At 52.9% G+C, this 21,193-nt stretch overlaps 6 protein-coding genes across 6 annotated transcripts; 3 read left to right on the top strand and 3 right to left on the bottom strand.

The window, feature by feature from the left end:
* Positions 1-312: 312 nt before the first annotated feature.
* On the top strand, positions 313-1,772 carry BO97DRAFT_432816 (ferritin-like domain-containing protein; the record flags this gene model as incomplete). Its single annotated transcript, XM_025697565.1, has 2 exons — positions 313-696; positions 747-1,772. The coding sequence occupies 2 exons, from the start codon at positions 313-315 to the stop codon at positions 1,770-1,772; spliced, it is 1,410 nt and encodes a 469-aa protein (XP_025553802.1).
* A 760-nt stretch (positions 1,773-2,532) lies between these two features.
* Positions 2,533-3,892, top strand: BO97DRAFT_404176 (uncharacterized protein). Its single transcript, XM_025694910.1, has one exon. It carries the CDS (start codon positions 2,873-2,875, stop codon positions 3,869-3,871), a length of 999 nt encoding a protein of 332 aa, XP_025553801.1. The 5' UTR covers positions 2,533-2,872; the 3' UTR covers positions 3,872-3,892.
* A 3,816-nt stretch (positions 3,893-7,708) lies between these two features.
* Positions 7,709-10,315, bottom strand: afeA (adenylate-forming enzyme AfeA). The gene is made up of 3 exons (XM_025694909.1): positions 9,772-10,315; positions 8,412-9,538; positions 7,709-8,345 (listed from the first exon to the last, which is right to left on the bottom strand). Exons 1-3 carry the CDS (start codon positions 10,018-10,020, stop codon positions 7,952-7,954), a joined length of 1,770 nt encoding a protein of 589 aa, XP_025553800.1. The 5' UTR covers positions 10,021-10,315; the 3' UTR covers positions 7,709-7,951.
* A 1,369-nt stretch (positions 10,316-11,684) lies between these two features.
* On the top strand, positions 11,685-13,788 carry BO97DRAFT_404171 (integral membrane protein TmpA). Its single transcript, XM_025694908.1, has one exon. It carries the CDS (start codon positions 12,125-12,127, stop codon positions 13,604-13,606), a length of 1,482 nt encoding a protein of 493 aa, XP_025553799.1. The 5' UTR covers positions 11,685-12,124; the 3' UTR covers positions 13,607-13,788.
* A 714-nt stretch (positions 13,789-14,502) lies between these two features.
* BO97DRAFT_274517 (alpha-arrestin) lies at positions 14,503-16,540 on the bottom strand. The gene has a single exon (XM_025691014.1). It carries the CDS (start codon positions 16,256-16,258, stop codon positions 14,681-14,683), a length of 1,578 nt encoding a protein of 525 aa, XP_025553798.1. The 5' UTR covers positions 16,259-16,540; the 3' UTR covers positions 14,503-14,680.
* Positions 16,541-17,466, bottom strand: BO97DRAFT_274518 (uncharacterized protein). Its single transcript, XM_025691015.1, has one exon. It carries the CDS (start codon positions 17,312-17,314, stop codon positions 16,823-16,825), a length of 492 nt encoding a protein of 163 aa, XP_025553797.1. The 5' UTR covers positions 17,315-17,466; the 3' UTR covers positions 16,541-16,822.
* Positions 17,467-21,193: the final 3,727 nt, after the last annotated feature.

Genomic DNA, 21,193 nt, shown 5'->3' with positions numbered 1-21,193 from the left:
GAGCGAGGTCGACCACCAACTCGTAATCCCAACCGACATCGCTCCAGGGTCATACAAAGTGGTTACATGCGGTGCCGCATTCATCCGAGAACCTAGCCCCAAGCACTGCTTGGGTCGAGCAGGACTTAGTCGGCTTAAGACAGAGATTTACAACATGGACGATGATAGCTCGGTTGCGTCACAGCTGGGTCGCTACACAAACCGTCCTCAGGAAACTTTTATAACTAGATCATCATGCCCCTGTCTTGTGATGATCCTCAAAGCGCCAGGTGTTGAATTCCTCAAGCTTCCATACATCCATCACCACTCAAAATGACTTGGAGCCGCTTGTTACTGCTCAGCTCGCTGGGCTCGCCCCTGGCTTCGGCTTTGCCCGGCCAGCTCTTTGCTCGCACCACCGATGCTGCTGAGACAACTACGGCTGCTGCTGCTGCTGCTCCGCCTGTGGTGACCTACTCGACTTTTCAGGCACACACACCATACACTGGAACCCCGACCACCACTGGAGCCTTGACTGCAAGCTCCGTCGGCCCTGGCGTTTCGCCTAAGGGCCCTGCGCCGGGGGCATTCGATTACCCCAGCGACGGAGAGCTTCACAGCCCTCAGCCAGGCCCATACATCCCCGCTGGAGGAGTTGGTACCAACGGTACTGAGCCTGTCTACAACGCAAAGAGTGACTTTGACTACGAGTCTTTGGTATGTTTCATCCAGGAGAAGTTTACTTCAACTTGCTAACCTCAGAACAGGCTCTCGCACTTTACCAAGAGTACATCGAACTGGACCTGTTCCACGATGGATTGGCTCGCTTCTCGGAGGAAGAATTCACTGCTGCTGGACTGACCGCTGAGGATCGCCATCTCATTGAGTTCATGGCCAACCAGGAAGTGGGACATGCCACTATGTTGACCAACATCTTGGGCGCGGCAGCCCCCAAGCAGTGCAACTACGTCTACCCCTACACCACTGTGCACGAGTTCGTCGACTTCTGCCAGAAGCTCACTCGCTTCGGTGAGGCCGGTGTCTACGGATTCTTGGCTCACCTTGACTCCCGCGAGGCTGCGACTCTCCTGACCCAGGCCATCACTACGGAAGCTCGACAGCAGTTGATCTTCCGCCAATTCGAAGGTCTCTTCCCCATGCCGGTGTGGTTCGAGGTCGGTGTTCCTCAGTCCTGGGCCTGGACTCTCCTTGCGCCCTACATCGCCGATTGTCCCGCCGACCAAACCCGCTTGGCCTGGCAGAACTTCCCCGCTCTCAGCATCGTCAACCAGCCCAACCCGTTCCGGATCAATGGCGCCGAGGCCTCCGGCGAGACCATCACCAACGGCACCAACGTGTCGAACAGCACCGTGGTCCCCGAGTCGGAATCCTGCCTGAACTCGACCGAGGTCGGCATCGACTGCTCGCCCGCCATCACTCACAACCGCACCAACCCGCTGTCCTACCCGGGCCGTGAGGTTTTCCTCACCTGGGAGGTTCCCGGCAAGGCCGTGGGCCCGAACAACAGCTACGTGACGTCGACCAGCGCCGGCGAGCCCAGGTTCGTCGCTTGGGCCACGCAGCTGAACGTGACCTACTCCGCCCTGACCCTCAACGGCTCCAACGCCGGTTCGACCATCCAGCCCGACGTGTCGACCTTCGCTGGCGACCCCGCCGCCAACGGAACCATCTTCCTGGCCATCACAGACTCGGACCTCTACGTCACCCCGTTCAACATCACCATGCTGAACCCCCACGTGGTCGCCGGTCCCGCTCTGTACCAGTCCGGTTAGGAGTCCCAGCCGCGCCGTCTGACAGACATGCGTTCGCGCCTTTCGAGTAGAGCAATCTATGATTCATGATATACGTTTGAATTCTCCTCGCTCACTCTTACTCGCTTCCACATTCTTTTTCTTTTCTTTGCAACTTCGATCCAGGCGAAGGTGGTTGGAGTTTGGTCAATATGTTTTTTCTGTATTACCCTCTTGTTGCGATAGTCAGCTAGCTTAATCTGGAATCTTACCGTGAATTAGTGTTGTGCGTGCTGTCCTGTGCTTCATGTAGTTCGGTGTCGCGAGTTCGATAGTATGAATCATCATGATCTTATCATAAACAGGGCACGGTGAGGGCCATTCTGTACAGTGCTAGAGCTACTCTACTGGAGTTAGAACAAATAGACAGTAGACTGGGATATGAAGCGCCAGGCAGTAATTGGACGAGGACTCTGGCAGGTGCATACATGCATGAGGAAAGCCCAGCGTATAGCAAAACTTTCAGCAGCGACGCTACCTCGAGATCAAGTAATAGTTACTGTCTGTAGGAGAGAGCTGCGATCTCAATATGACGCCCAGGACGTGAACGATGGGGATATGATACGCCTCGCAGACTCTCCTATCTCGTCGTTCGAGATCTGTGTGCAAAAGTGGCTTGGGTTCGAATAGGTGGCTTGGGCTCTTCTGGTAACAAATCTCTGTTATTGCGGCTATTAGAGAGAATGTTCTATGCTCGGCATATTGTTTGAATACTACTTGATAATCATATGATCGATTGTATCGTGTAGCTATTAGACATAGTTGTCAATTGTTCGATGATGCTTAACCCCGCTTAACCCCGGCGGCGGCGGAGGTCGGATACATCATAATTCCAAATCGCCAGATAACAGCAGCCAGCAGCGATGGTCTGACAACTAGCTGCGCTCCCCTAATTTAAACAATTGACAACCACCACACCCTTACACTAATCACAACAACAACACAACACCACAACACCACAAAGCAGCCCTTGGCATCCTCCTTCCTTCGTACCCCACTAAAAACCCCTTTAATCTCAACCTCCAGCATACTGAATTCCAAATACCCAACAACCCACAAACGCAAACGCAAACGCAAACGCAATGGAAGGATCCAGGAACCGGAAACAACGCCGCGCCGCCGCAGCAGCAGCAGCGAAACAACCCGACGCGTTCGACCCAGCCTCGATCCCTCTCGCCCATCCCCCACCGGCTTCCGCTTCTTCTTCTTCCTCCGCCGCGACCGGCCAGAAGACACTGGTGGATATTATCGCCGAGAGACAGGGTGCGCTCCTGGGACAACTCGCTTCTACCCCCAGCGGGAACGCAGGTACACAGTTTGTGACGGTGGATCCGCGGACGGGGCAGATTTCCGCCGTTGACGAGGCGAGTCTGTCGACCGAGACGAAGACGAAGGCGATCAAGCGGGCGGAAAAGGCGCGGCGGAAGCAGCAACAGCAGGAACAACGGGGCAAAGGAGATGCAGGAGTGGGGGATAAGGATCTCTCTGGTGAAGATGAGGATGAGGACGAGGACGAGGACGACGAGGAGGAAGAAGAAGAAGAAGAAGAAGAAGAGCTCGAACACCCGATCCCCCCCGTCATCGACACGCTGCTCCTCGCCGTACCGCTGACGACTCTCCATCTAACGCTCGCGTATCTCGCCGCGCACCAGTACGCCCAGGAGATCGAGCTCGAGAAACTCGTCCGCGAATCCGCCTTTGTCGCTTTCCCCATGCTGGCGCTGCTGATCCACCTCGCCCATGGACATATTGTCTCCTTCCTTGGGGTCACGAACAGCAAACAGGAAACCGTCTCGCTCTTACCGTGGGACAGTGAGAAGCTGTCGTGGGCGTTTATGCGCAGGCTTCTCTTCCCGCCAAGTCTACGCACTCTGGTGTTCCTCCCGCTGACGGGCTTCCTGGGGTGTAAGCTGATGCTGATGACAAATGAGGATCCCTACTACGCGGTCATGAAGCATGCGCCGGCCTTCGGCACCATGTGGATTTGGGGGGTTTTGGAGATGTCATTCGGACCGGCAGTGCTCGGTGCGTTGGGCCCATTGATCTGGGGTGTCTGGTGGATGGGATATGGGATTATCTGATTTAGTCTGGTCTGGTCTTGCGTGAGTGAAAGCGAGCTGTTGTTCATCCATCTATGGACTGAATAGGCCGGACTCTTAGTGACTCACTCTCCTTTTACTGGGAAAGCGGGAAGCAGGAGTTCTATTCTCGCCGCATGGAAGGATTCAGATCCCGGAACAAGATGCGTCCAAGGCTGCTCGGTGCCTGCCTTGGCTACCGTACCGCGGCGAGCCAGTATATCGCGCAGCTGTTCGAAGAAAGGCCAGGATGGTATGCATCCCCTCCTCAAGCTCGTATGCAATCACGTCACTATGCAGTGACGAGTTCCTCTGCCATGCTTATCAAGCGCAGTACCGCAAACGCTGCGGTTGCAGACACTTGCCCACATTCGCCCGCCCGCACGGTACATATACAAAGTAAGCGCGCGATGCGAGTGTTGTACGACCTCGGTTCGCACCTCATCACAGCAGAGCACATTGTCACAGTGCAACGGCCTCCCTATGTGCAGGATTGATGGCGATTCGAACCGAGCTTCAGCCTACACAAATCCACCAATCATTTTGTACACCGCGAATCACCTCTGATACTTAGCGTACAATTGCATGCGAAGGCATAATCCAGGCGACGAGCTTAGGGTAGCTTCGCTTCGAACTAGTTGAGATATAAATTGACGAATGAGATTTGGTCTTTACAAAAAAAGAAGAGGGTAGGATGGCGGACAGTCGCGAATTCGGCATTAGACAATGGGCCATGCCCAGGCTGCGCCAAGGGGGATGATTGCGGAACTTACGACCCGAAGCCTCTACTCGTGGCATAGGAACAACAACGGCTGGTGAGCCACGCCCTACCGGAAGAGTGCCTTTGCCTTGAGTGTTCGCGAAACGTGCGTCTGTCATCCCTTTCCTCGCATGTCTGTCGACGTGGCACTGCAGCTCCACAGGAAACGGTCGCGCAACTAGAGCAGATGCAGCGTTGAGACCGGACCCCAGCTCAGAAGCAAGTGTCATGGCTGGTGCATTAGTCCGTCAGGACAAATATCGCAAATAAAGAGACCCCTGGACGGAGGAGATTGCTCCAGCAGGCATCTGTGGCTAGACGAACTGGCTAGGGACAAGATATCCAATGAACGGAAAGAAATTCACTTGCGGTTTTCCTCCCAGGCAAGCGACCAGAAGAAATGGCAGGGATTATTGATAGGCTAGAGCTCAGCAGTGGTGATGTCACATGTAATGGGTGGGCATTAGAGTCTGTCTGATGCAGGATCAGTCTACGCGCGCCATGGTGCAAGTCGACTTGACTCTGACATACACACATGTCCGTATGTATGCACTGACTGTACACCTGCAATATTGGGGGGTGAATGCTATGATGCGGGCCATTGGTCGGGACTGGAATGACAATCTATCTCCACGCGTAGAGGACAATCTGCGTGCAGTCTTCGCGCCGGCTAATACTCGGGGGATCGTTGAGCCATGACATTCGTCGCATGGATATTTTCGTCTCCCTCGGGGCTAATCCCCCAATTAGGATGATTGAGCGGAAAATGCAAAACCTAGCAAGCCGCACTGCCGGATGGCAAGAGACCGAGAATAGAATGGCTTGCGAGGCCAGGGGTTCAAGTAGAGGAAATCAATCTAGTGAGGCGTCGAACATGATGGAATCTGGACCGATTAACGCGGCCGGGTTGAAAATGGCTGAGAGGCTGGCTGGCGGAAGGGCGGGCGCGAAGATCCGACAGGGCAGGAATACAAGAAAAAGAAAGAGGAAATCGAGACAAGATGCATCCAGATTGATGATTGGATATAGCAGGATGACAGCGGAGGGTTAAGAGCTCAATAGGTACTAAGTAGTGCGATAGTTATAGTTCGAATGTGACCTTCCGAATGCGGCCTGTTGACGAGCTGGACAGACAGACAATTCGATTGTCCGGGTTTAGTTCGATAGCACTGTATCGGGCTGGAAACTGGACTGACTGGACTGATTGGGTTGGAGCATTGAGTGATTGACAGTGGTGGGTTCGCTCATCGCCATGTGTTTCCCTGTCTCTCTGTGTCTCCGTTTAGCCGAAGATGTCAGGATGCGAAGGATGGAGGGAGGGACCGAGAGAGAGTTAACTCGGCGATGGGTCTTCCGCTTGAGAACAAAGGAATAGAGCAAGAAGATTGGCTGTGTCCCCTGTGGCACGCAGCAGCAGGGTGTGGTGTGGCGCGAGAAGGAAGGAAGAAAGAAAGATGTGAAGCTGTACTCGTAGTGGTTGGAGTGAAGTGCCTGGAACTAGAGCGAGACTATTGCGGCACTAGTCGACAGTTCCCTTACTAGATTAGTCCATCCCATCGCACCTGCCAGCTTCCACCACACCATATTCTCCGGTTCGGCGATTGATAGTCTATTGTCTATTGTTCACTGTTGCTTAGCCTGCCGCAGATTTGAAGCGTGCCAGCCCAAGAAACAGAGTCCTAGTCTACAGTACGCCCAGACGAACGAAGGAACGTCAGTCCTACCACCCGGACTAGGCGACTGAGCATTTCTGGACTCCATTTTTCCAATTGGACCAAGGCTTGAAATTTGGCCTGAATCCCTGCGGCTGAGGTACAGTACACTAACTTACTGAAGGCATCAGCCACATTCTCGGCCCTGTCCAACCAAACCTGTCATGTCTACGATAAATGAACAAACGACAAATGCAGAGCAAACATCCGATCAAATTATCAGGAACGAGATCTCAATGCCAGGTTACTACCAGTACCAGCACAAACCACGACCATCTCCCTTTCCACCAACAATCCCGATCTTATCTCCGCTAGACTTGGAGTACTGTAGTGTTGTAGACAACCAGGATACCCAAGCAATCACCCACAATAAGGACGGCACGTACTCAACCTGCATCGCAAGGAACCTCCTTGGAATTTAGTCAAATCCTCCTGCGCAAACCGGCACCAAAGGCAAAGCCAATCAACGCCCCGGAAATGCAGGCACCAACACGCAAGCAAGCAAGCAAGCAAACCTACCCACAAACTTGGAAAGGCAAACATTCCGCCATCAACCATCAAACGAATCCCACCCAAAGAAAAGAAACTGTGGGGTAATTCCAATTCCTGTGACATTATTTTGCGTCTGATACAACCCTGCCTGACAGCTACCCCGACTCACCAGACCTCCAGGTCGAGCGAGGTAGACGGAGGACTTGACTCTTCCCTAAACCATCTATACCTCACTACACTAGGGACAGGATTGAAACTCGATGAGTCAACGACTCGATTATTGCGACAATGGGGTGCAATATCTGAGGATTCGTCAAGCTAAATACTGGAATACCCTGGCCGACGGTTCATAGCAAACAGATTCTAATCCCGACTGCCCCTGCCTTGACTCAAACCACTGTATCTTCCTAGCTCTGTCACGCCAAAACTTGGATACTGTCCCCATTAGTGGGTAGTTGTTGTGAGGTGAGTGGAGTGGGGTGTATGCACCTGCACGAGCCTAATCGCTCACCCTTTACGCAGGAAGCAGAGAGAGCAATCAGTAAGTAGTAAGCACCGTATACTCATCCCCTACATTAGGGGCATGTACGTGGGTTGTCGCCTACACTATGAGTCCCTCGTCACCTACTTCGTTAGGTACGATCTGAAAGCTAGAGCGGTTGTGCAGTGCTACAACTCCTGCGGCTGTGTAACGTGCCCTCCAGGGAGGGCTTAGGTATGCTTGCTCCCCTGAATGAATGCTGAATGCTTGGATTGCGCGTCAATCTGCATGCTAAGGTGAGATGAATGCTGGAGTATGGTTCAGGTTCGTATTCTCTCCTGGTGGCCGCTGACACCACGGTTTTCAAGAACTTCGAATGGAAGAACACAAGGTGCATTGAAGATGTATTCTTCTGTGGATCTAGATAGCCTGGTATATCGTCTGTCGATGCCAACCTTGACCCTCAATCTTGTCTCGCCGATTGTGTATATGGTATATAGTCTCAACCCCAGTACTTATCCCGAAACGCCTCAAATCATTCCCCATGTACAGTACCATGACCAGAAAAAAAACTGCAAACGCGTAATCCACCCGTCACCAAGATAAGAAGTCCAACCTAGAAATTGCCCCACCTTCAATCAAACCGTAATGCGACCATTATGCATGATCCCCACCGTCTGAAGACTAGCGCCTCCCTTGTTGAAGCGCGTCAGTAGCGAACTGACGATCTCGCGATAGGTGTTCATCTGCGCGAGCCGGAACCGTTGGATCTTCCCACTCGCCGTGCGCGGGATCTCCTCCACGAAGATGATGCCCCCATCCAGCGCCTTGTAGCTGACCAGCTGCTGCCGCGTGAACGAGTACGCTTCGTCGGCCGTCAACCGAGTGCCCGTGGGGGTTCTGGCCCGCACGATGAAGGCGCGCGGCAGCTCCGTGCTGCCGTCGTGCGATGTAACCCCGATTACCGCCGCGTCCTCAATGCCGGGGTGTTGCAGTAGGACTGCCTCGAGCTCGGCCGGCGCGACCTGCCATCTGCGGTTCCGATTTTGGTTAGAGCTCTGCCGCTAGACAAGACCCAACAGAGGAGGAAGAACTTACCCTCGAACCTTGATCAGCTCCTTGGTACGGCCGTGAATGTAATATACCCCGTCCCGAACATAAGCCACGTCCCCGGTGCGGAACCACCCATGCCCGTCTTTGGCATCGCTGCGTCCCTTATAACCCATCAGAAGGCCTGCCCCCCGCACATACAACTCCCCAGGCTTGTTCTCCTCCGTGACCAATTCCCCCTCCTGGCCTACCAACCGAACCTCGTACCCCGAACGCTGCCTTCCGATACTTCCGGGGTGGCCTGGCTCTCCGTACCGGTTCTGGAACACCACACCTACTTCCGTCATCCCCCACAGCTGGGAGGCTTGTGCCTCGCCATGAAGTAGTTGCTGGAATTGTTGCATGGACGCTCCGTCAATGGGCGCGCCGGCCACGCCAACGTAGCGCAGCGACGACAGGTAGCCCGCAACCGGGATAGTCGCGCGATTGAACGCGTGGATCATGGCTGGGACCATGTAAGTCTCGGAGATGCGATACTGATACACCGCCGTGACAAACTGCGCTAGTTCGAAGCGCGAGAGCACAAACAATGGCTGTCCGTAGCGAATGGGGAACAGGTGGGTCCACAGGGCCCCGAACAGATGGAACATGGGTAGTGACATTAACCGCGTCACCTCGTAGGGAACCTCGTACTGGATGCTGAGATGTTGCGAGATGATAGCGTGATGCGACAGAATCGCCGCCTTGGGTAACCCCCCGGTGCCGCTGGTGGGGAACATCGCGGCCGGGGTCGATTTGGCAATCATCTCGTCATGGAAGGCGAGCCAATTGTCTTCGCCGTACGCAAGAAGGTGAGCGAAGCTGAGGTAGGTTTCATCTCCACTGTTGGATAGATATGGGGCGCTTGCGGCCGCATAGGCTAAGGGTCCCGAGTACAGGAGTTGACCGATGTGATCCCCTGCGAACTCGTCCAATAGGCAAACCTGCCTGGGGAGCATTTCCCGGTCGGCCGAGACCTTGAGGACGGTGGGAAGCGCATCACGCGAAGTGACAATCAATTTGGGTTCAGCTAGCTGGAGAAGGTGGTCTAATTCTTGTGGTTGACTTCGTGCGTTGGTACCCATGAACACGCCGCCGGCGCCGATGATACTATAGAAGAGAGCGGGGTAAATGATCTACCCCATTGAGTTAGCATAGTGAAAGAAGAGGGGTCCAATTAATTCGGGCGGAAAACATCGTTGCATCAATTGAAATCGAATAAAAGTAAATAAAGAAAATGGAAAATAAACTCGACATACATGTCAAGCAACGGGGAGGGAGCGGGGAGCGGAAGGGCAAGAGGCCGGAATCGGTGTAGAGCAAGCGACGAAAAGCGAAAAGGGAAAAGGGAAATGCACTGCATACTTACACTATTCCCGAGGTGGACCAACACACAATCCCCTTTCTGCACATCATGGGCCCTTAATCCTGCAATCAGTGTCCGAACAAGGGTCTCAAACTGTCGCGCACTGAAAGACTGTGACGGGTTTTCAGCGTCAATGAACAGTGGACGCTCCTTGTCGTAGTGGTAGGGGCTGCGGAACGCAAATGTCAACAAGTCAGTGTATGGGGGTTGGCCCAGATTGGGGTACGCCAAGGACGATTCCCAGAGACCCATCGCGTCGGGAAAACAATTGACAGAAGATATTCGGTCAGGAGCAAGCAGGCAGGTCAAATGAGCACAAAGGACCGACTGGGCTAGAGAGTCGGAGACACGATTGTAGGGAGGTAGAGAGTAGAGGATACACAGGAGTGTTGAGTGAAATCCTCCCCGACCATGGGGAGATCCAACGCGATAAATATAATAATCTCCATGGTGGTGAAGGAATATGTTTTTGTCATGCTGGCGGTTTCAGAAAGACTACTGAGAGGGTGGTCAATTTGCGGTGTCTAGTGAAGGCCCGAACAATTCCAGTTTCCTGCTGTGGTGGAAAGGGAAGTGGTGATTTGGAATTTGGAATACTTACAGTACTTTAGGGCAGTGGCGCCAAAACCCGACACATCTTCACCCACCGAGTTATCCCGCTAAGATCGGATCGGATTGTTGATCCCTCCTCTGCTCCGGGCCCACGGACGAGGACGCTTTTGCGCCTAGCATCTCAATTCAGATCGAGGCCAAGTGGGTCGTTAATCATGGCTGAGAGATTGCAACAAAAGCAATTCACTGGCGAACATGTCCCGTCATGCACTCAAACTAGGCCCATGATCAACCCCCCCTCCCACCCCCATTTCTCCATAACTTAAACCAATATTGGGCGACCATCGGCCGGACTTGATCTGAACATTGTCTTCGGCGCTCTCTCATTGGTGCCTCGTCCTGTCAATGAAGCCCCATCGTTGCTTTTCAGGTCGTACCTCTGCAGCTGAACCCCCGGTTAGATCTGTCGTCCTGAGAACTCATCCTCCCTCCCCGAACTACTCCCACGGTTCCCGGAGGCTTGGTTCTAGCCCTGCTGAATTAGTCTGCTATCTGCGCGCTCGACCATGCGCGCAGTATGCAGGACCCGTCCCCACAGGTCTAGTCAGTCAGTCACCATGTCGCGCTGACGTCTGTTAACAGAGTCCCAGATATCCGTACATGACAAGCCATTACATGATGGACTTGACTATCTTGGACGACGCCCGAAAGAGGCAGTACCCCGCCCGCTAATTGAGCAGGGGGAGTGGGAATGGGTGGCCATGTTCCTAAACTCCTCATTGGGGTTTCCTTACCCATGTATCTGAGCGCACTAGTTTATCAGGATGGAGACTGAGGTGGCCCTGCCAGAGCCACTCTGCCACTGATCGACCCCCTCCGAACGAGATCAAATCGGGGAAAAGCATGGTATCTGCGCCTTCTGCATGGGTCGTTGTATACTTGCCGAGCCTGTCAGGTCATGCAACTTGGGCATACCCTGCCCACTTCCAAGGCACGGATTGTCCGATTATCGATGCAACCCTCTCGCCTCTAGTCGTGGATCGGTGGAGAACACTAACCTTCGTGGCAAGCACTCTTGCATCTGACTCAAAGGCTTCAGGGCTAGTGTCGATCAGGAAACCCAGACCGTCCTGCATGAGCCACTCAACGTGCCGATGCTGATGCATCCTAATCTCTAGACCGTTCCATCAATCGTCATCATCGCTAGATTCACAGGTCACAACACCGGCACGGGATGTTCGCACTCGGACGAACCATTCATTGGCTCTGCAACTTCCTGAATCGGAGAATGGAGGGCTGAGGAGTGGCAGACATGATGCTGTTATCCACTGTTCATTGGCAGATGCCTGGGGGAACTAGGATGTGGAACAGGTTCCCCTCGATAGTGTCGACATGACGGAGGGCGGAACCAAGATATCGAGGATGAACCACTGCCCAGATGCCGAGGTGATCCGCATGCGGCCTGCTTTCAGGTGCTGAAGACAAGAGACCGTGGTCTACAGCCGAGATAATCCCCGATGTTGAAAGTGAATCCACACTTTGAGAACCAGCCAAGCTGCATGGTGGTCAGATGTCGTCATGCATGAAGATTCAAAAGACGCCTATACCCGGTCTGCGAGATGCAGGTTCACATCGGATCACAGCAATTCGCCCATTAGGACCAATTGAGTCCTTTCATTATTGGGAGCTTTTCCCCTCATCCCGACCTGTTGGTCCAGAAGATTACTTGCATCTGCTCCTCAATCTTAGTCTGATTCATTGCCCACGGACTCGAAAACCAATCTGACATTTGCCTCAAAGCAACATGTCGTCGACTGTGGTGGAAAGCATTATAACAGTACCGCCTGCAGTCATCTGTGCATCTGACCCGGCAAGCCCCAGCACATCAGCATGGACCGAAGACTCAACCATCAAGGGCTTCTCAGAGAAAGCAGAAGAGTCCCATCATCGCGACTCAGAAGATGGATCTCTGGACCTCGAGGCTCAGATCCCCAGAAAGCGGAGGCTCGCTGCAATTCGATTCACATTCCTCAACATATATCGCCGGCTGTTCTCCCTCGTCTTCCTGACCAATTTAGCTGTATTCGTTGCAATCATGGCAACAGATCGAAGGCTACTAGCCTTAGTGAACGCTGCTGCGGGCAATCTGCTTGCATGCGGTCTTGCGCGACAGCCTCTAGTGGTGAACTCAATCTTCGTCATCGTGGCCTCCATACCGAGGTCAGCGCCTCTGCGGCTACGCCGTATCGCGGCCAAGGTATACCACTATGGTGGCGTGCATAGCGGATGCGGGATAGCCTCATTTGTCTGGTATGCCGGCTTTGTCGGTCTGCTCTCATGGGAGCACTGGACTCCAGCATCGGGCGGGCCAACCACCTCCGCGACACCAGTCATCCTCGCATACTTGATCCTAGCCCTGCTGTTCACCATCATCGTTGTCGCGTATCCGAGATTCCGGATGAAGAAGCACGACTACTTCGAGCTCATGCATCGGTTCTTCGGGTGGCTGGTAGTGGCGCTGTTCGTGATCCTGCTCGTGGTGTTCGCGGACGAGGTTAGTCGCGCATCCAACGAACCACTCGGGAGATTCCTGATCAAACTACCTGCCTTCTGGTTCCTGATGGTCACGGTCGTGGCCATCGTGCACCCCTGGGTGCTCCTCCGCAAGGTCAAGGTGCAGCCGGAGTTCCTCTCGTCCCACGCGGTGCGGCTGCACCTGAGCCATACGACGACGACGTTTGGCAAGGGCATCCAGCTCGCACGCCACCCGCTTCTGGACTGGCACGGGTTCGCCACGTTCTCGGACCTCAACGGTAAGAGCTTCTCCTGTCTGGTGTCCAAGGCCGGGGACTGGACCGCCGCCTGCATCCAGGACCAGCCCACGCACCTGTGGAAACGCGGCGTGCTCACCTATGGCTTCGCGTATGTGATGCGAGTGTTCAAGCGGGTGGTCGTCGTCACCACAGGTTCGGGGATTGGACCGTGTTTGTCCTTCCTGGGCGACGATAATCGCCCCGCGCTTCGAGTGGTGTGGCAGGCGCGGGCGCCTCTGAAGACGTACGGAGAGGAGGTCCTCAACCTGGTGTCGAGGATGGACGCGAACCCCGTGGTCATCGATACAAATCAGTCGGGGCGGATCGATATGGTTCCCATCATTCGGCGGATCGTTAAGGACTTTGATGCCGAGGCTGTCTGTGTCATCAGTAACCCTGTCTTCACCAAGAAGGTGGTATATGAGTTGGAATCGAGGGGCGTACCGGCGTTCGGGCCCATCTTCGACTCATGAATAATCGACCAGTGGGTCATTGCTATTGTATGTACCAGGCTGGAGGTGGCTGTTGTGTTTATTTTCGAGCTGGGCTGCTTTTTTTCTTCGGAGTTACTGCGGGGAAGTAGAGGCGTAGTAGGGAGGAGTCAAGATGATCGCAAGGGGAGTATTTGCAAAGAGAAACTCAAGCTGAGTCGGAGCTTCCGTCACTGTATATAGTACTAGAATGAAAAAAAAAAGGTTTAAGACGCAGCTGCCCATTTCTTGAGACGATTGTTGCATGCAAACATTCCAGTCGCCGATGGGAGACTGAAGATCCGCGCCGAGTTTCATGTGCCTGTCCGGCCTGCAGGGATCTCATGTAGCAGTCCGCTGGGTACTTGCAGTACCCTCCCCAAATTATTGATTTGGTACGACAATCGGTTCGATCCAAGTCTACGAGCTCAAAATTAAGGAGTGATCTCCTGGTCCCAGACGTCAGAGTCCGCTGGCTGTGTTTGAGAGCCTGGGTGTAGGACAACTCTTGCGGCCAGCCTCCGTGCATAATGAATGTTCCTTACTTTCCTACTTCTACTTGTGGCTAACATTTAGCTCGGATATTTTGTTCGAGGCAAAGAGATACTAGCACAAGAAAGACTTTAGTGTATTCAATTTGTTCATTCATGATGTAATCGTGATGTCTAGCAAAGCTGACCATATCAACAAGCAAAGTATGTATGTACCTGGGTATGTGTAATGCCAGTAACAGGAATAGACAAATGAAAATGTTCAAGAGTTGAGAAAGACAATGGGTATCATGCAAGCACAAAGGTGGACCCAGCGATATAAAATTTCTATTAAACAGACTTTTGGTGTTTTCTTCCGCAATGTGAGGGTGGATATTAGGAATTAGGGAAGGTAGTGAGAGCTTGGAATCCCAATCTTCGAGGAACTGTTGAGAGTGCATCAGGACAGGAATATTCCCCGGAGCTGAGTTGAAAATCATTTTGAGTTCGTAAGCAGTCATAAATCATAAGGCATCGGGAGGTTGAGTCCCAATAGTTGAAGAATGCGGGGTAAAAGCGGCGTAATGGAGTCGGTCTCGATCTAGACCTAGGCATCGCCAGGAGAAGCAGCGGGGTTTCTCGTGTCGAACTCTGCCGGTTCGGCCGACAAGTCATCGGGTGTGAGACGTGTTCGACTGCGCGTCGAGGATGAGTGTGTTGAGTCGCTATCTAGGCGCAGAGACTCCATGCGGTCGAGCTCTTCGTACTCCGGGAGGTGTAGAGGAGATCCGTGGTAGTCTTCCATAATGCTGCTTCCGTCCAGCATAGTGTAGCCCGGGGGGCTGGCAGGAACGTCCTCGTACACTGGCGGCATTTCCTCGTCCCAACTGATACCGAGCCCGCTTCGTTCAGTGACGTGCAAGTGGAACTGCATGCGCAGAACGCGCGCTGCGCCGGTGGGGGTGATGAGTCTCGTGTTGCGGTTGGGGCAGAATTCTTCTGCGACGATCAATTCGATGACGAGGTTGTGGCGCGCTTCCAGACCGCCGGAGGCTTCGAGATCGCACACAGGGTTGCAAGACGGGTTGATGCTGGCTTCAAATTGCATACTGATTTCACCGCCGGCGGTGTCGAAATCGGTCTTCCAGCCATCCTTCTCTTCGTTGTGACCAATGATCCGGGTCTCTTGATGCAGAACACCCTTGCCCTCGCCGCCAATCTTGTGTGCATGCTTGGCGCAGGCTGTAGAGACGATCTTCTGATGTTCCTCAATCCGCCACATCATCTTGCGCAAACGCCAGCGGGTTTGAGTCTCTTCACCTTTATCGACTACTCCACTCAAGGTCATCTGCACGGGGAAAGTGCCAATGGGGTGAACGACAGATGGAAGAACAATGCGGCCGGTAAGGTTGGTAGGAGGGAAGATCCGAATGGAAGACTTATCGTTGCCGGGGAGAATAGCACGCTTGATGTGCAGTGGCATCTTGTAGGTGAACTCTTCCCCAGCGATGGTGCGGGCACGTGCAGAGAGGAAGTATTCAATCTGACCCAACGAGCCGTTGCATGAAGCGGGCAAATGGCCGGGGACGAGGTAGCTGAAGGGGAACTCATGGTCGCCGCTCTTGAGGGCGAGGGGCTCGGTCAGGAAATTCCAGTGAGTCAACTCCTCGGTTCGCGAAGCACAGTTGGAGCAATCCCTCGAAACTGGTTTCTTGGTGGTCAATTTGCTCATTAGACGCATGTCAAAAGTATCAAGCGTGATCATGCCGGCTAATTCAGTAACGGTGATCTTGAGACGGCCGGAGAACAAGGCGCCAGTTGAACTGGCCGGGGTTCCGTAGCAGACGAGGGGCGGGGATTCAACGATAACATCAAGCTTCGCGGAGGCATGGGCACTGTGATCGTGAGCGGCACGCTCCTTGGAACGGGCAGAACGGCCATGGCTTCGGCGCTTCTCTTTGCTGTGGTCTCGGTGGGGATGAATGAGATGCTCCATGGCGAACGATAGCCGACGTTCGGGTGAGCGGGCTCGGTCAGCGCTCAGATGGGTGGATGGTTTCTTGGAGGCCATCGTGTTGTTCGGAATCTCGTTCACGGACGAGGAAGACGAGGTGTTGGAGTTAGAGACGGATGAATGGTGAGAGATGGAAGGGCGGACAAAGCTGGAAAGTAGACGGCCAGGCATGGTGGCGAGTGTTGGTAGTGGATGCGCTGGAGTGAAACCTTGGTAGCTAAGTATAGTAACAGTGTCGAGTACACACAGGATGGGAGCGCAACAGCTCCTGGTGTTTCAGCGGCTTTCACGAAAGAATTGTGTTGCTCGGAGAGCAGTGAATGTCAAAGGTTGACGGTCCACGATGCAATATATGACCAGGCTGACAGTGGCAAGCTGATCAAGGTGTCTTTGATATCACGGCGAGTGTGGGCAGTTCGAGGTAATTGTCAAGTACATAATCTCCTTGTAATTGAAATTGAATCTTGTACCTATAAGAACTTTTGATTACAGTCAAAAGTTCAAGCCTGATATGATTGCTGAGATGAGGCAGCAGACAAAGTGTACACGAGTAGTGAAGAGAGGCAATCGTGTTGTGGGAGTAGCAGTAGTGGTAGTGCAGTTGTAGTAGTTGTAGTAGTCTATATCTGGAACAACTGTAGAAGAAGAATGAAATAGATCTAGGCTATCAAGCAAACCGAAGAATGGAAAGAAGAAGTGGGAGAGCAGCTGCCTTTGAATGAGGCAGGACAAGCTCTATTTTTTTATTTGCAACCCAAATATACTCCCTACACCCCCTTCAGGACTCATTTTCCCTTTTTTTTTTTTCCTGTTATTGAAATTTTTTTTTTCTTCTTTAATTTTCTCCTTTTTCTTTTTTAGCGTGGTGGTTGTTTCTAGGGCGTTCCCACACCCAGTAACAGGTACGAATGATTCCCTGGTCTGGCCACCCTGAATGTCTCCATCGCATCGGGCGGCCGATGGAGTCTTAGAGGGGCACGGCAGAAAAAGCGTCATAGTGGGCCTTACATTACCGTTTCCATACCTGACCGTACGGCTCTCTCCGTCGGAAAGCGCCAGAGTCTTGCTCTTGCTGCTAGGATTTTCCCCTAAGGTACAGTACCTGGCCGGAACGCCAATAATTCCCCGAGGGTAACTAGACTGTAGTAGTAGTGGTGGGCTCGATGCAGCGGTGATTTTGTTTGGCAGTAATTTGACCGTTCTTCCTTTCATACTCAGTACTATCATTGCTTAGGCAAGGTAGTTTGCGTGATTCATCCAGGATATTGAGGGTGTATGCCAAAAGCACCTCATTTTAGAACAACCATCGGCTAATCAGCCATCCTATCGACGCGGTCTGCCCTGCGTAACTGACGGGTTGTGCTGACCGGGTAAACAACTGAGGGCCGGGTAGAATTGCTGGGAGTTGCAACCCCGGAGTCTGCGTATATTCACAGCTCTTGGCACTTGGTCAACACTTGGTCTGGTCTCAATTCTCAAACCTGGAGATTCTGAGAAACCAGGATTCTAGCCCTCGCCCGCCGTCTCAAGTATGCTACCTAGATGTAGTAAACATCACGCATCTAATACACTTGACCTGGCAGCATGTGATGGATGCATACAGACTTGCGCAGCGCATTCTAAGCGGGCAGTTGAGGTAGTCGATGTTGTATCGAGTGAAACTTCACCTGCATCAGTTGACTTGATGTGCTGTCGAGCAATCTAATCTGGAGTGTGCGGAATGTCCTTCCTAGAATGATGCTCCCATCCACGTACAACAGCGGAGGTCAGGCGCCATGACTCACACTAGGGCCGTGTCTGGGAATCCAGCAACGAACAGCTTTCTCCGGTGTAGATCATTTCGTTTGGCCAGATTCTTTGTTTGCGCAATGCTGCACGCGTGAGAACATCATCATAGCGGACTACGCGCAATCCATGGGATATATGGTGATGTGGAATAATGTCAACCCGCTGGAGAATGTTGTCATGTCACAGTTCCAGAATGAAACTGAGGGTCCAGTGTGTATCCGAATCAGATTCTAGACAGCCTCCATCAGCCTGAGGGCTAAATATGATTGGGGCGTTCTATACTTGGAACTCAGGAGCGACCACGGTCAGAGATCTCCCCTCCTTAGTTCCCCAACCCCCATGGTGAATTCGAGACCCCGTGGGTGCAGGTACCTTCGTAGGTAGATGGCATCGGGTAAGATCCCGAGGATTGACAACAGAATGACAGATCATAGAGCAAAGCCCATGCATGGAATGGTAGACCGACGGCACGGAATATCCGTTCAGACAAGCTGGAAGCTACTAGTGCCGAATCATCACACCTGACGGGCGCTTCCTTTGCTCATCCAGGAAGGTCAGCTGCCGTCATCGAACCATCACGTGGCGTCATGAATTGCTTTGCAAAGCCGAGGGGCTCAAGGCGGTCTGCTGGTTGTGCCCTCATTACAGGCGGTGACACCCTGTATTGACCGACTATACATGACCGTACAGCCACCGCTTGCGACGCTAATTGGAGATCCCGCCTCAGACTCTGGATCCGAATTGCCGCTGTTGCACTTTGGCGCCAAGAACAATGGAAGGTCAGAACCAGAGCCTGAAAAAAAAGAGAAGCTAGCCCCATCGGACCCGGACGTTGTGTGTACGGAATGGGAATCTTCCAAGAGAATTGAAAATTCTTTGCAGACTGTTTCCCTTCTACTGGCTACTATAGATATGTGTTTCTCGGGAGAGCCAAAGCAGAGTACAGTGTACGAGTACACCTCAGTCAAGGCTCCACCTGCCGACAAGAGAAAAGAAAAAGAAAGAAAAATAAGGATAAAAAGTCAAAATAAGGGCATGCCTATCAATTCTTGGTTGCTGCCCCTAGGGCTTGTCGCGACTCGCGATTAATTCCCATAAAGAAAGATACTGTCGCACACATGGCTGGTGGTGGTGGATTCTCCTCATAGCTACCTGTTTAGGGCAAGTCTCAGACACCAACATCAACTCATCGCTTGCACTAGAGAAGACCCTTCTGGACATCAGCTCACTCAGATGGCGCCGCATGGGTTCTCTTTCCCCGCACTGCAGTTTATTTCCGGGCTTTGCGGGGCATTGCATCATCCGGCTATCCTTGCCGGTCGGCGCATTTGCACCTCCTATCTAGACATACTCGTAGCAGACGAGGGAGGCTTCAGAAGATGAGGTTGGTTTGAAGGTGAATCCAGCACGAGATATGACATGATATGAGAGGAGCGACATAGTTAAGTTCTAGATGCAGTGCACTGTCCTGTTGGCAGGGGAATTTCTGTCCCACTGACGAATAACCACCGGCTGTCGCCCTACCCATTACCTAACAGTTTCCCCCCTTAGGCGCGAAAGTCTCTCCAACCACACACCTTAACACCTTAACTTCTGGCTTTTATTTTTCTTTCTCAACTCTAGTACTGAACTGTCTACTCGGCTTTGAAGATCCAAAGTCAACTGTCTTTTGATCCGATTGATCGTCCCGACTGTCAGAATCTCGGCACATGCTGTCGGTGACTGCCACGGATGGCCGACTTCGATCATGCCATGAGTGTCTGTCATTCTTCCATTCTACCGACTCCGCTTTCTCTGTTACAACTACCACAACCCACCTTGTATAGGGGTCCTAAGGCGCAGATGGAATGAATCGGCTTGCTCCGCTCTACCACACCTCAACTCGCACAATTGCTAGATATGTGGAGTATATCTCGTATGTCGATTGCAAGTGGCACCTACTTACCCCATAATAACGACCTACTCCTCGGGCTGCGAGGTTCAACTCCGATGGCGGGATTGACTCGGGTCTTAACTCGCAAGGTAATCCTGCTTTTTGATGCTTGGACGTCTCGGCAATCCCCTGCTCTGACCTTGTCCACGACACGATAACTAGTACATTCAGCCGTGGAGGGTGGTATGTGGTATCAGCCCCGGCGCATCAGCTACCTACTCCGGAGTAGTTAGTATATGGAACTTCTATTCCGAACCTCGCTTCCCGCGGGGCAGGCGTGACAACCGCCCGTTTGGGGGCGGAAATCGCCGCCCATTTTACCTTACCTAGTTCTGGCTTCCTGGCTTAGCATGGATCTCTCAGGCAGTCATTACAAGCGTCCCATGCAGCGAAACTCCGGAGTACGGAGTTCTGAATCAAGCATGCAATTCTGAGATGCTCGTCTGCCAACATTTGGCCTTGTTTTGAGCACGCCCTATACGAAAGAGTACTTGCGCTATTATTTACCTCTCACCCGCGGAGTCTCTGCGAGTCGTGCAAGAGCTTGGGCCCCATCTCTTGCAGAATCTAAGCCGTATACATGGCACGTGCAGCAGCTTGGTAGTAATGGTTATCCTTCTGCAAAGGCATGTTCATCCATGCTTTCACTCAATTGGGCAGTTCAACGGCAAAACTACCCCTCCAAGCGCAAAGCGCAACAGGTATGAGTGGTTTTACTTAGCCGGGCGCCGGACTCCGTGCAATTTTGTCCTAGCCGGATCGCTGCCGGTCGCCTTCGAGTCCACTCCATCGTGGTGACCTCTTACCACTAACACCGCTTAGCGCCTCAGACAATCAGAAATTTCTTCCTTGCCGGCCCCCATTCTCTTCCAAGGCCCTCAGCGGACCGCCGTCGCCAACCATTGGGTTCATTTATTTCAGGTTAGACCACCCGAGGAGTTCAAGGACATCGGCGAGCGCCGCCGCGGACAATGAATGTTACCTTTTCCCACCCGGCCCTTTTTTCGCTCCATTTTTTACTTGCCCCGGTAGGTTCCTCAAATTTTCAATTGAGGGTGGGAGGCGTTGAGGATCCATGGAAATTCATTCGCGGAATCGCGGTGTGACTGTGTGGTAACTGCGGTTCAGGGCTGGCACCAGCGCGGACCGCCTTCCGGGGGGGCAATTTTGCCATTCATTCTACGGCCCTGAACGTTATTCAGCCGCTTTGCAGTTACGGGTAACCACGGTGTATAGGCTCGGACCTTATGATCTCGGCCATGGCCTGCAGGCCTCGTCATGAAACATGTTCCGAGTGCATTGTCCGCTGTACAGCGGAAAGAGGACCCTGCAGGAGAAGGATTGTTGAAGATTCCTAGCGCCTGTTTGAGGGAATTATAATCGAC

The sequence above is a fragment of the Aspergillus homomorphus genome (assembly GCF_003184865.1).
Source record: "Aspergillus homomorphus CBS 101889 unplaced genomic scaffold BO97scaffold_8, whole genome shotgun sequence".
Lineage (NCBI taxonomy): Eukaryota > Fungi > Ascomycota > Eurotiomycetes > Eurotiales > Aspergillaceae > Aspergillus > Aspergillus homomorphus.
The sequence above is the reverse complement of the archived record's forward strand: the minus strand, read 5'-3'. Positions and strand labels throughout refer to the sequence as shown.